This window comes from Alternaria conjuncta, assembly GCF_024043145.1.
Source record: "Alternaria conjuncta strain BMP 0040 chromosome Unknown scaffold_6, whole genome shotgun sequence".
NCBI classification, from domain to species: Eukaryota; Fungi; Ascomycota; class Dothideomycetes; order Pleosporales; family Pleosporaceae; genus Alternaria; species Alternaria conjuncta.
The window spans coordinates 396,245-408,777 of record NW_026250095.1 but is presented as its reverse complement, the minus strand read 5'-3'; the positions used below and the strand labels follow the sequence as shown (position 1 = coordinate 408,777).

The following is a 12,533-nucleotide window of genomic DNA, read 5'->3' as shown; positions in this document are numbered from 1 at the left end:
CTGCGCCAACTAAACCGGCGGACCAACCAGACCCAGAAGATTGCGACGACAACATGCGGACCACCATCACTGATCGCTTCGTCATGTGCACGGAGGGTTTTGACGTTTCGTCCATGCCTTCTAGCTATAGCTTCTTCGGCGGTGGTACATCATCCACGATGGTTACATCTGTATGTCTGCCGCTGATCGATGCCACGAGGACCATCTGCGAGCCGGCTAAAGGCTACGACACCACGACAACGCTGACTACTACCGGCACGCTAACTTCCGACGCCCCAGCATGTACCCGAGCACCGCTCTCTTTGGATGATGATGAGGGAAACAACAATCCCGATGAGCCATCAAACACGTGGACGTACTCTAGCATGGGTTCATCAACCTCAAAAAGCTCTTCCAAGGTATCGTCTAGTAGTTCCTCGTCGTCTAGCAGGTCCTCGTCGTCCACCAGTTCTTCGTCGTCCACCACTTCGGCAGCACCAGCTCCTAGCCATACACCTATGGACAGGAACGGCCACTGGACAGTGGAATTTCAGCAATTCTTGTACGACGACTACGCGGAATTAGGATGGGACTTGTACGATCCCAATGGCTTCCACGCGGGTTTCCACAATGTACGCGGTTACAACAAGGACTCGAAAATCACCGACTACATCCAGAGCGTTAATCGTCCGTACGGTGATTCAATGCCTTTTGGAGTTGACGTGACCGTATATGAACGTAAGTGAACTCTTTTATCGCCTTATTAGACACGCGCTAACTTTTCCTAGCACACAATGGTGATATGGCCAAAGTCAATTTTGAGATCCGCAAGAAGGTCACCGGCTGCGATTCCATGCCGGGCATCCCATGCAGGCCTTACATGACAACAGAAAATCGCATCGAAAGTGACCCATGGAGGCTGCAGACTTGCGAGCAAGCTTGTAAGGATAACAAGAAGAAGGCTCCTCTGGTTTCCAAAGACATGTGGTGCCAGGATCTCAACGCGGCAGATTGGCAACCCATGTATAAAGGGTACACTGGATGGCAGCGCCATTTCAAGTGTGGTTGGAAGGGATTTGATTGAGCGTTCTGTCCCCTGGAGGCTAACGGTATAATTGTGTGGATATTCAGGAGTGGCTCGTACCAAATTGAGAATTGTATTGTGGACATGTGGGCAAGACTGTAATCATATAGATGGATGCCAGCCGTGTGCTCTAATACTAGATGCCGTGTCGACATTTGAACTGGATGGTGTACGCATATCGAGCTTTTCATGTTTATCTCAAAAGTGACGTTGGGTCAGGGCACTTGCAGACTATGTGCTTGTTTTCTATCGTCGGACTGACTTACCAAGTACGTATTTTTAGGCCCACACATTCCATGACATTTGGTGTGTAATTTCTATTGGAGCTGTTCAAAGCAACAGGCACATATGAACAAGATTCCGCCGACACGCCTATTGTCTTGTCAGTATTGCGAGTCTCTGTAGATTGCATGCATTTTGAGTGATTCACTGCTCGATCTGCGCGAGTGTTGCTAATCATGGGCAGAACCAGAGTACCTCCTCCTGGGGCTCCACGGTCGCGTGTCTCGCTACCCGGACATCACTGCACACCTTGAAAGCCCTGCTGTGCCCTGCCGAATGGGCTCAGTACCTCCTCCCTCCCAATACATTGCATCGAAACTCTTCAAAGCAGTATCGCAACGATGTCTCAAACTGTTAGCCAAGACGAAAAAGATAGCCTGGCCGATATCAGCGCCGCGGAAAAGGGCCTCGAATCTAGCAGCGGAAACCATACAAGAAAGTCCACGCCCACGACTTCTTATGGAGAGATGCGACAGCTTCTCTACCGCCGATCTTGGGTACGTAATGATCCGATCTACAGTGTGTATGATGCACTTGCTAACTTCACAACTCGACATTCAGGCTTTATTGCAGGTGGTGGGAACAATCTTGCAGGGCCTTGCCATATTGCTCTTTGGGATCGTTCTCCTTATCCTTTCCCTTGCCGCTGCCAAGTTGGCCTTCCTTCTTATATTCGGCGCTATTAAGATGATCCTCTCGCTCTTGATCATGTTGATTGGGTTCATCGGCATCCCGATGCCGGCAGCTGTTGCCCAATGGGAGCCCTTTGGTTAGTTTCGAAGAGTCTGCGAGAAAGGCATCAAGTTGGATGCTAGCCTAGTCAAAACGTGGGCTGAAATTTGGATTCGATTTAAATCATGTAATGACACGCCACTCAGTTCCCCTCTCTCCTCTGCTTCTCATCTCCTTTGATGTTCTTCCGATCAACGTACTCCATACCTGTCCCCGAGTGCGTGTTGCTGCCACTGTTCGAATGTTCTTTCTGCGCCTCGTAGTCTTCCTGATCCTGTGCGGCCTTCTGGGGTGTTTTGGCGGACTTTTGTACACCAAAGGTGTCTTCGCTGGTCTTTGAGGGGTCGTTGACCTGGTCTTGAGGGTATGGTGTTAGTGAAGAGGAATGACGGGGAAGGTGCGGAAGACGTACTCGGCATGGTGATTTGGCTGGGACTGATGCTGTGGGATTATGGTATCATGGACTTTCAGCAGGAGCTTTGGGCGTACTGATGTTCTTTTGAACAGCGCGTAGACGTCATGAGGACGTGGGGTTGCGTCAACGTCAAGATGACGACTCGGAAGTCATTACCAAGCGTCCTGCATCATTAATCTGCGACACACTTGACATCAATGGTTAATAGTCGTTTTTAATCAAGCTGTTCGTTTGTTCGTGACTACGTGTTTAGGCTCGCGCATCCCGTCGCGCGTTCCGACGCGTCAACCGAGGCGTCCCTGATCGACGAACTGCAACCCCGCTCCCAGCCACCTCATCTCCGATGCCTCTCAGCCCTTCTTCCCCTCGCCCTTGCCGCCGTCTTTCTTGTCCCCATCCTTCTTTGATGAATCGCCTTTGTCGCCCGATGCTTTGGGAGGTGGTGCGCTACCGCCGCCGCCGGAGTTCATGAACTTGTCGTCGAGCTGGTCTAAACGCTGTGAGCTACGGGAGCATAGATCACTCGACAACCAAAGCATACCTGACATGATGTGGAATGTGAAGAGAAGCTAAGGCAAGGATGGAGTCGTTATGAAGGCTGACTCTGTAGGGATGTCGGAGAGGAGGAAGAGGTGACCAGAACTTAAGGTGCGGTGTTCTCCAATACCTGCCTTGTGGTACAGCATGCGACATGACGTTATTGCGCCTTTCCCCACATTCGACCACTTGGCTGAAGTCTAGATGCTACACAATGCTAGTCTGGCCGTCTACCCGTCTTCTGAACTAGTTCGTAAGAGGCGACGTCACGAGGAAGCAGGGAGATGTTGATGAAATGCTGGTTCTACGGACAGTAAGAGCCGAGATGAGCTATCGTACTGCAAGGTACTATCTACATCGAGCGTGAAGCTGCCGAACCCTTGCGCAAAGATTCACGGACTTTACAACCTTGGAACCCAAGAGAGTCCACAAAAGCATCTACCTAGTACCGACGGCCCCTGCCACCACGCGTGCCCCGATCCCACCTACCGCCACCTCTTCCGCCGCGATTTGGGAAGAAAGACGGGTTTCTGAAACTGTTGTTCTCGTACCACCAGTGATCATCCCGCGAGACATGCAAATCTTCCGACTTCTCCACGTAGCGTTCCTCCTCTTGTCGCAAGAGGTAAAGTCGGCTCTGGCTCAGGGGCATGATCGAGTAGCCAGCGGCAACACTGTCGGTTATGGTGCGTCGAAGGAACGAAGTGAACTGAGGCTGAGATGGCAAGTCCTTGAGACCCATCTTGGCCAAGAACTGCGGAAAGGCGTCGAACTGCTGGATCTCGCGAATGTCTTCGGCCATGCGCGTTGAGGTACCCGGCGGAGGAGCCCCATGGGCGTCAAACAATGAGTCGCGAAGCTCAACCAGGGTCTTACCGGGTGGACGTGCTGCTGCGCTGAACATCTTCAGGAACATCATGAGGCGGTATGATGTGGGGGAGGCGGCGTATGTCTTGCTGGTACGGTATTCAGAGACCTTGGAAGGCTCCAGGTATGCCAGCTCGGCCATACCAGCGCCCTTCTCATCAAGCATCCAGACGACGTTGCGAATGATGGCTTCTTCGATTATCTCATACGTCAGGTCTTCGGTAAGGCCGTCGTCGCAGATGAGAGCCGCTATGAGAACGTGACCGAGATCGGGGAAGTTTGCCTTGTTGCGCGGACCGGCCATGAAGCGTCTGATCGTGTCGTTGGCACTGTCAGTGATGTGAGAGTTCTCGATCGCCAGGCATAGCAGTAGGTGGAAGAGACCGAAGTACGCGTCGACGGCCTTTTCTGACGCGTGACTCAAGGTGCTGCGTGCATCAGGGCCGCTATAGCTCTCCGCATCTGATGAGAACTGAACGACAACGGTGTTCATAGTATGATACAGGATATCCACATAGCAAGCTCCAGGGTTCGTGATGTTCGCAGTCCTGTGGATATCCAGCGTGCTCTCCATCACATGATCTCTAACTTGATTCCAGTGGCGTCGGCTCAGAGGTAGAGGTAGCCAGATATCGAACTTAACACCCTGAACGCTGCGTCGGATGTGGTGCTTGTAGAACGCCTCGTGACTCAACAGATCAAACTCTGTTCGGAAGACCGGCCGGTTACCGCCTGTCACAGCGATACCGATACCAAGCTTGGCGTCGAGGAATGACTCTTTGAGACAAAAGCATTGCAACTCGCGAATGCGGATGAAGTCGTACGAGTTCATCGTGTTCTTGATGAAAGGGATGGCGTCGGCGAAGGCCAAAACGTCAACGGTCTTGGAATTGCTGAGGATCTCGAGAAGGATCTCATCTGGTAGCCTAAAAAGCCCTGAGGGGCCTCCCTGATGCTGGCTCGGGGCGGGGGCGACAACATCTGATGCGGGTGCATCGACCTCTATTTCAGCAGCTGGTACTGGTGACGAGTCTTCTCCAAATCTACACAGAGAACACTTGAAGCGATCTTCTCCCAACGTTTGAGCCTCTTGCTGTCGATACCAAGCCAGATCGACAGTGCCATTACCATGGTCTTGCTCTAGCGAATCACTAGAGAAGAAGCTCAGCAGCTGGATAGCGATACCCTTGAGGGTATACGCCGGCGTCCAGCCCTCGTCGGTGTTCAGCATTGTGGCGCAGACATAGTCGCTGAAGACGTTTGGATGGATGATTGCGCTTTGGATCGTGACGTCGGGCGCCACCAGCGGGTATCGGCCGGTGAAGCGGATCTTGAGGTGGAGCGGCTTCTGTCCTTCCGGAGTAAGAACAAGACACGCTCTTGTGATGTCGTTGTCCTGGAAGTGAATGCGGACGTTGGGATATGGATCTTGTTCGATCTCCGCGATGTCCTTGAGAAGTCGACGTCGCAGTGAGCGTGACTGAACGGTGTTAGCTTGGTACTGCGTCATGACGACGAGGTGCTGCGAGGTTGCGGTCGCGAGGTTCGGTTCCGTCAATAGAGTGACAGGAGACGTTAAGAGGAAAGAAACAGAGGTTATAGCGCGCGTTCGAGTTGTCAGTTGCTGCAGGTGGTCCAGGCTGAGTCATGCACGTGACTAGGCAGCACAACAAACAAACGGAAGTGTGGGTCTTGACGCCCTTTCAGATTGATGGACAGCTATCAAACCTGTCTGATACCGCATCGAAGGGATCGCATGACCAGTATTCTGCTCCCAAAGCATCTACTGAATGACTTTGCGCGGACAGGCAAAGGGGGCCTGAGTTAGCTATATACAAGACTAGTGGCTTCGAGTTTACCATAACGCAACGTAATCCCCACGGCCTAAAAGTCATCTCTGGTGCTATTATGTCATTGGAAAGTCTGTTTGAATGACACATCCCAGTGCGCCTTAACCAAGTGGTCCAGAAAAGGGCGTCAAGGTAGCCAGCTAGGGATGGCTTGCTAAGGTTGAGTAGTGCGACTGGGTGAATAAAGTCCCATATTCTCACAAAGTGTCGCATGTCTTTGGTCTGCATGATGAACTGAGATGAGGACAAATGGCTGGAGGAATTCAAGGAAGTCATATGGCTGGATGGGGTCATGTCATCAGTGATGTCTACACTTAGGACTCGTAAGGACTTACTATGTAAGAGTATAGTGATATGAGAAGGAGACTATAAATACATCGTCTAGATGAGTTGAAGTGCGTCTGGCACGTAGAAGTTGTGTTCGGGGCCAAATGGATGAATACGAGGACCAAATTAAAGCTGAACCCTCGTGCAACAAGAGGCAGCGCGGACCGCCTCAATATGTAGAGCTATGCGAGCAACGCGAGGATGAAACTCGTAAGGGACATATCTATTGGACGAAGTTCTCGAATCTGCATCTATCGGGGACTACAGAAATAGAGAAAGTGAAGGAAGAAATGCGGACCCCACAATGGTTCTTGCATCGTGCGACTGGATGACACGACGAATGCGAGCGCCTGCAAATATGAAAGAGGGGGATATCGCAATTTGGGCTATAAAGAGCCGTTCGCAGTCCTCTATGTCCTTCCTTCGATCAATCCAAACTTGTTCGTATCTTCTCCTGCCAACCATCGAAATCAGTACATCATGAAGCTTACGACCGTTGTGCTCGCTCTTTTCTCATCGGTCGCCTTGGCCGCTCCTGCGGCCCAGATGGACAAGCGCGCCGTCGTTGACGCAACTGTCGCCGTCGACGGGCTGCGCTATCGAACGTGCCCGAAGACGACCTGCTCGGCTCCGGGTCAATATCCCAAGGGTACCAAGATCAAATTAAGCTGCTACACCACGTCTGGTACTACTGAGGTGAATGGAGACAAGTAAGTCATGACGTGACATGGGAAGAACTTTTGTGCTGACGTGAGTGAAGGCGCTGGGCCAAGGTCTCCGGAGGTGTTGGTAATGGCCGATGGGTATCGTTGGCGTATATGGATTGGCCTGGTGCGCTCAACCCGTGGTCAATTCTCTGCAGGAATACTGTACTGATCCGACATAGGAACGATTAGCGGTTGCTGATATTGCGTGCTGCAAACGGAGGTAGTACGGCTACGATGCGCTTCTCGCTCACTCGGTTTCGCGACCACCTTGGCGATAAGTTTGCTGATATTTGGTGGATAACACAGTCGCTAGCTATGGTTCAGAATATGCCTTCTAAACCAACACTCCAGCCTTTCCCCAAGTGACTTGTGCGTCGGATGATGATCGTGCCACGAGCTTGTGACCAGTGATTGCTACATTCTTCCACTTCAGACTTGTGCAATTGATGGTGCCCTTGAACTTGCGACAATCGTTGCCAGAGAAGACAATGTACCCCAAATCTGTCTCGTTATGTGCGGGTGCCTTGGACGCGTTGTGGCCGGATTCCGTAGGGCTGCCGCTCCATCGCAACCAGAACTTTGGTGAACGGAAGCTGTTCTTTTCGAATGTTTCGAAGCGAGTCCTCTCGGGAGACTCCGGCTCCGTGTTTTCGCTCTCTTCTTCGTCCTCTTCCTCATCTTCCTCTTCGTTTGATTCATCTGGTTCTATCTCTGCGATCGTTCGCCGAAGACTGTCACGACTGCCAGCTAAGATGACTGAGGCTTGTAACAAGCCCGGCAAAGACAATTGGCCCACGACACCCTCGCCGGCTTCGGTCAAGCGATACAGCTCCAGCGATGCATCCTGTTCTGGCTGCGTATCCCCAGTTGCGCCCAGGGCCTTTTGCCATGCCGGACATTTGACAGAATAGCTTGCGAATGTCTTGTGAACGTCGAATGCGCTCGTGTGTTTGGATTTTCCACTGCGGCCAGTGCGGTTGTGCATGTGCCGCGTCGAGAAGGCGGCGTCTTGCCAGTCGTCCATTGCAAAGGAATCTGGATATTAGGGCTCTAGAGTCAAAGATTGTTTGAATGGTGTTCGTGGGCTCGTGTGCCTCGTTGCCAAAGAGAGGTTGACGTCATAGACTAGCTGGATTCCAGCCTCAGGGCCTAAAGAAAGCGAGCGATAGCACTGGTGCCTCTGAAATGCCACAGTGGGAGAAGCATAAAGGATGTCAGGACGGTGATAGGGGTGCATCGCGGGGCATGCATACTCCGCACTTCCAACCTGCTTATATTAGTCGGATCACTCCCACAACGGTAGTCATGTGCTGGTGGCTGGACCAGCCATTCTGCATCTGTCATGACGGGCTTGTCAGGTCTTGCCGTCCCGGGCACAGTGTACCTATCATCGGGTTTGGGAAAAGAAGTTGATGGCGGCATGTCAAGGGTCAAGGGTTAGGTGGGCCGCACGTGAACAGGCGTTGGAATTCGGGCGTCGCGAATCGCTCCGTCAGCGCAAACCAACAAACACCAACGATGGCACCCAAAGGGTCTAAGAAGTCGGCGGCTGCAGCGCCCAACAAGACGCTCGTCCTGGACAATGGCGCATATTCGATCAAAGCCGGTCTAGTCTCGCCAGCCTCGGAGCCTACCTACGACGACTGCAGTGTCATTCCCAACTGCATCGCGCGCAGCACACGCGACAAGTGCACCTACGTCGGCGCCGAGCTCGATTCGTGCAAAGACTTTGGAGAACTGGCGTTTCGCCGTCCAGTGGAAAAGGGCTTCATTGTCAACTGGGAGGCGGAGAAGGCGATATGGGAGCATGAGTTCATGGGCGACGCCGTGGGGGAGGGGTTGAGGGTGGGTACGCACAGTCGCGAGCTCGTGAAGGGTGTGAGAACTGACAGTACGCAGTGTGACCCGAAAGACACAAATCTGGTCTTGACAGAGAAGCCAAACTGCCCGAAAGAGCTGCAGAAGAACTGCGACGAGATCATCTTCGAGCAGTTCGAATTTGCGGCCTACTACCGGTGCGTTGGCGCGACCCTCAATGCCTACAACCCTCCCATCACGTCCTCGTTGGCATCGCTACCGCAAGAATGCCTCCTCATCATCGACACATCGTACTCAGACACGACCGTCCTCCCTCTCTACAATGGCAAGCTCATACAATCGGCTGTGCGGCGGCTCACAGTCGGTGGGAAGCTGCTCACAAACTACCTGAAAGAGCTCTCCTCGCTGCGGCACTACAACATGATGGAGGAGACATACCTGCTCAACGAGATCAAAGAAGCAGTCTCGTACGTCGTGCCATCATCGCAGCAATTCGCCAAAGATCTGGAGCGCACTTGGAAAGGACGGCTGGGAGATAAACGAGAGCTGGATTCGAGCATAGTGGTCGACTATGTGCTGCCGGACTACGAGAATGCTATACACGGGCATGCGCGACCCCACGACCCTGCAAAATCACGCATGCGCAGAGGGCTACAGCCGCTGCAAGGACCGAGAGAAGATCTGCTGCCTCTAGGCAATGAGCGCTTCGCCGTGCCCGAGCTCCTCTTCAACCCTTCCGATATTGGCATCCAGGAAGCTGGAATACCTGGCGCCGTCATGGAGTCGCTGAGCACACTGCCAGAAGCTCTAAGAATCGGCCTGTTGGCGAATGTTGTAGTGGTAGGCGGGAACTCGTTGATTGCCGGCTTCATGGAACGAATGCAGACAGAGCTGAGGGCTCTGGTACCAGCCGAGTACACGCTGAATGTGGCGCGGGCAGATGACCCGATCAAGCACACATGGCTAGGAGGAGCAAACGTCGCTAGCCAACCCGACTTGTTGAAGGAGTTGCTCGTGTCCAAAGCCGACTATGACGAGAGAGGCTCTACGTGGCTAGTAAAGAAGTTCTCGTGATATACATAATAGACACTTGAACATGACAGTATCTTGATGCCAACATGTCTAGATCAAAAATCAAAGTGCAGGCAGAGATCAGACGATGCATGTTCTCCAAAACCATGGGCTTCTCCAGTGCTCGGGGCTGCTAGGGCGCTGATTGGCTGATGTCCGGCGGCTTGGCGTGCTCGTCGACATGTCGAAGGAATTTCCAGCAGATGTGCATCACCCGCATCTCGAACCCAATGCGCCGAATACCGCGCCCCTCGCGGGCAATTGATCCCTCACATCCCCTCTCCGCTTGCATACGGCAACGAGTCTCGCCATTGCCCTGCCGCCCCGCCCCGTCGCCCTGCACCCATCTCCGCACCCCATCCGCCGCCTTCTCCACAACCGCACCCCAAGCCTTCCTGCTACCGGGCAAACAGGACAAGAGAAAGCACCAGCAGTTCGTGCGAAGATGGCAGAAGCGTCTGCTTGGCGACTCGGAGCCTATTGGTGCACACGTCGACCCTTATGATCCCACATCACCGGTCCGCATAGCGCCTGAAGACCAGGGCGAATACGAAGAGGTCCTTGACGAGGAAGCCTCAAGATTCCCCCAATACAAGCCTGCGAAGTATCTACGCGGCCTGCATCGGGTCGGTGGCGAGGAATGGCTGCAGGAAAAGGTCGAAAAGGACTTGGCTAAGGAATTCGAGAAACTTACGCTACGGACGTACACGCCACTGACACTGGACATGGCCAATGAGATCGAAGAGCTCACGGGCACTCCGTACACTTTGAAGGACGAGAACCTGCTTATGGCGCAAACTGTACACGAGAAGACCAAGCGCCCATATACCGACTACAACTTTGGCCTCCACGCCAAAGCTACCCGGATTACCGATATGCGTGCCAGTTTCACACAAGCTGTCGCCGAGATTTATGCCCTGAAGCAGGCTGGTTTAGATATGGACCTATCCAAGTTTGCCAACCGAGGTGTTTACGATCGGCCACGCTGGGTCAAGGACATCAAGTTAGTCAAGACAGAAAGCGGTGAGCTTGCTCTTGCCTTCCCCCAGCACAAGAGCTTGGATGATCTCTTGGAGACGATGCAAACGGCACCCGCTTGGGAGGCTGAGCCAGAGGTATCGGACGAGCTGCTCGTTGAAGAGGTCGTTGAGGAACTTGAGGATGCCGGCCTTGCACAGGAGCAAGTACAGACCATGGACCCCGACACACCAGCACACAAGAAAGCAGCAGTGGTCAAGATGGATGGCGAGAACAAGCCGTTTGACTTCATGTCGAACCGCCCCGTCCCTCGCGCCAAGCCAGTTGAAGCGCCCGTCAAGGAGGCAATTGTTGAGGAAGTGGTCGTTCAAGAAACTACGCCACCTCAAGTTGCTCAAGATGTACCCCAAACCGAGCTTGTTGACCATGCAGCCGACCCGGAGCCCGTTAACCAAATCGCTCCAGCTGCAGCGAGCGAGTCGCGACATGCTATCCTCGAAGAGAGAGCGAAGCGTTTGGCGGCTGACTTTGCGGCTCTAAAAACCTCAGTTCAGCAGAGCAGCAGAGATTCGTCTGCTATCAAGCCTGAAGAGACGAAATGGCGGCACGTTCCCGTCACTGACATCAACGTCAAGTTCGCTGTACGTGTATCGACCCTTTTTATTTTACCTTTGCTGACTTATGTAGCTTTACAAACGCCTTTACCAACTTACCGGCTGCCGCATCTCCGATCCACACCTCTCTTCCGCGAACACCCTAGGCGATCTATACAATCATCTATTAGAGGCCGCCAAACCCCAGCCTACCAGTCTCTTCAGCGCTATGCATGTAGAAGGGCAGAAGGCACGTCAGCGAGCGAAGCAGCAGGCCACATCTGATGCCGACGCCAAGAGGAGGGCCGACCTGGGCGATTTGATTAATCTGGGCAACGTCGAATTGCGTCGCGTCAAGCCTACCAAGGTTGAGAAGCGCAGCAAGACTGGTCAAGACAAGGTCATCAGCTATGCTCTATGGGAGCGTGGTCTGGGTTCAGGTATACCGGCTAGGCTTGAACAGATGAAGCAGAAGCAATCGAGGGGAGCAAAGAAGGCACAACCCGAGCGTGGAACTGTCACCCCCTTAACCAGCAAGGCCGCCGGTTTCTTGCTCAGAAAGAGCGGTACCTTGCAATCAGCACGCGCAAAAGCGGTGTAGCGGACAGTTCCTGGAACCATGAATACATTTGCATCCGATGCATGACTTATGCCCAACCATGATCTGAACGGGTCAATACATTGTATAGTATGTACACTAGGAGAGCTGGCATAGTTGATAGCTTCCTTCTGCTGGAGGGCCAAATGAATGCCCTCTGCCTTGCTTCATGCAAATGGCAATAATATTTCACGGACTGCGAAATGGTCGCGTGATGGGATGCTGCTTCGCACGTGGCTTGTAGGATGGTGTGCTTACGCATCGGCCTACTCCGAAAATGCAAATCATCCAGCCGCTCTGTGAACGGCTCGAAAGCCTGAAATCATCCCGCTAGTCAGCCACGAACCGAAGTCGCACCTAATCAGCGTACCAACTCCTGATAAGCATCAAGCCATATGCAGGGCTCACACGCAACGCTCCTTACCGAGGGAGTAATCCACGATTGCCGACAGGCTAAGCTTTGCCCAGAAGTGCTTGTCAAAGATAAGAGTGGAGCTACTAGTTCTTCGCAAGCACACAGGCTAGGCGGCATACGGCAATCGTTTTTCTTCGCACCCTGCCATCGGCGTCAAAACGGCTTTTCATGACGCGGCTGGGAGCCGAGTGTGCGCGGTGGGGTAGTTTACTATAGAACGACCATGCTTCGCCCTGTTTGACCCTGGGTTGGTCTTGTCCAACCCTTTCTAGTCACCTTT

General features: G+C 53.1%; 7 protein-coding genes across 7 annotated transcripts; 4 read left to right on the top strand and 3 right to left on the bottom strand.

The window, feature by feature from the left end:
• Positions 1–497: 497 nt before the first annotated feature.
• J4E85_004516 (uncharacterized protein) lies at positions 498–1,063 on the top strand (the record flags this gene model as incomplete). Its single annotated transcript, XM_051468772.1, has 2 exons — positions 498–717; positions 768–1,063. 2 exons carry the CDS (start codon positions 498–500, stop codon positions 1,061–1,063), a joined length of 516 nt encoding a protein of 171 aa, XP_051326987.1.
• A 1,156-nt stretch (positions 1,064–2,219) lies between these two features.
• Positions 2,220–2,496, bottom strand: J4E85_004515 (uncharacterized protein; the record flags this gene model as incomplete). Its single annotated transcript, XM_051468771.1, has 2 exons — positions 2,220–2,434; positions 2,490–2,496. The coding sequence occupies 2 exons, from the start codon at positions 2,494–2,496 to the stop codon at positions 2,220–2,222; spliced, it is 222 nt and encodes a 73-aa protein (XP_051326986.1).
• Positions 2,497–3,467: 971 nt separating this feature from the next.
• J4E85_004514 (uncharacterized protein) lies at positions 3,468–5,406 on the bottom strand (the record flags this gene model as incomplete). Its single annotated transcript, XM_051468770.1, has 2 exons — positions 3,468–3,487; positions 3,519–5,406. The coding sequence occupies 2 exons, from the start codon at positions 5,404–5,406 to the stop codon at positions 3,468–3,470; spliced, it is 1,908 nt and encodes a 635-aa protein (XP_051326985.1).
• A 1,147-nt stretch (positions 5,407–6,553) lies between these two features.
• J4E85_004513 (uncharacterized protein) lies at positions 6,554–6,979 on the top strand (the record flags this gene model as incomplete). Its single annotated transcript, XM_051468769.1, has 3 exons — positions 6,554–6,783; positions 6,834–6,904; positions 6,960–6,979. The coding sequence occupies 3 exons, from the start codon at positions 6,554–6,556 to the stop codon at positions 6,977–6,979; spliced, it is 321 nt and encodes a 106-aa protein (XP_051326984.1).
• A 135-nt stretch (positions 6,980–7,114) lies between these two features.
• J4E85_004512 (uncharacterized protein) lies at positions 7,115–7,804 on the bottom strand (the record flags this gene model as incomplete). Its single annotated transcript, XM_051468768.1, has 1 exon — positions 7,115–7,804. One exon carries the CDS (start codon positions 7,802–7,804, stop codon positions 7,115–7,117), a length of 690 nt encoding a protein of 229 aa, XP_051326983.1.
• A 494-nt stretch (positions 7,805–8,298) lies between these two features.
• On the top strand, positions 8,299–9,672 carry J4E85_004511 (uncharacterized protein; the record flags this gene model as incomplete). The annotated part of the gene is made up of 2 exons (XM_051468767.1): positions 8,299–8,625; positions 8,680–9,672. The coding sequence occupies 2 exons, from the start codon at positions 8,299–8,301 to the stop codon at positions 9,670–9,672; spliced, it is 1,320 nt and encodes a 439-aa protein (XP_051326982.1).
• Positions 9,673–9,899: 227 nt separating this feature from the next.
• J4E85_004510 (uncharacterized protein) lies at positions 9,900–11,841 on the top strand (the record flags this gene model as incomplete). Its single annotated transcript, XM_051468766.1, has 2 exons — positions 9,900–11,288; positions 11,335–11,841. The coding sequence occupies 2 exons, from the start codon at positions 9,900–9,902 to the stop codon at positions 11,839–11,841; spliced, it is 1,896 nt and encodes a 631-aa protein (XP_051326981.1).
• Positions 11,842–12,533: the final 692 nt, after the last annotated feature.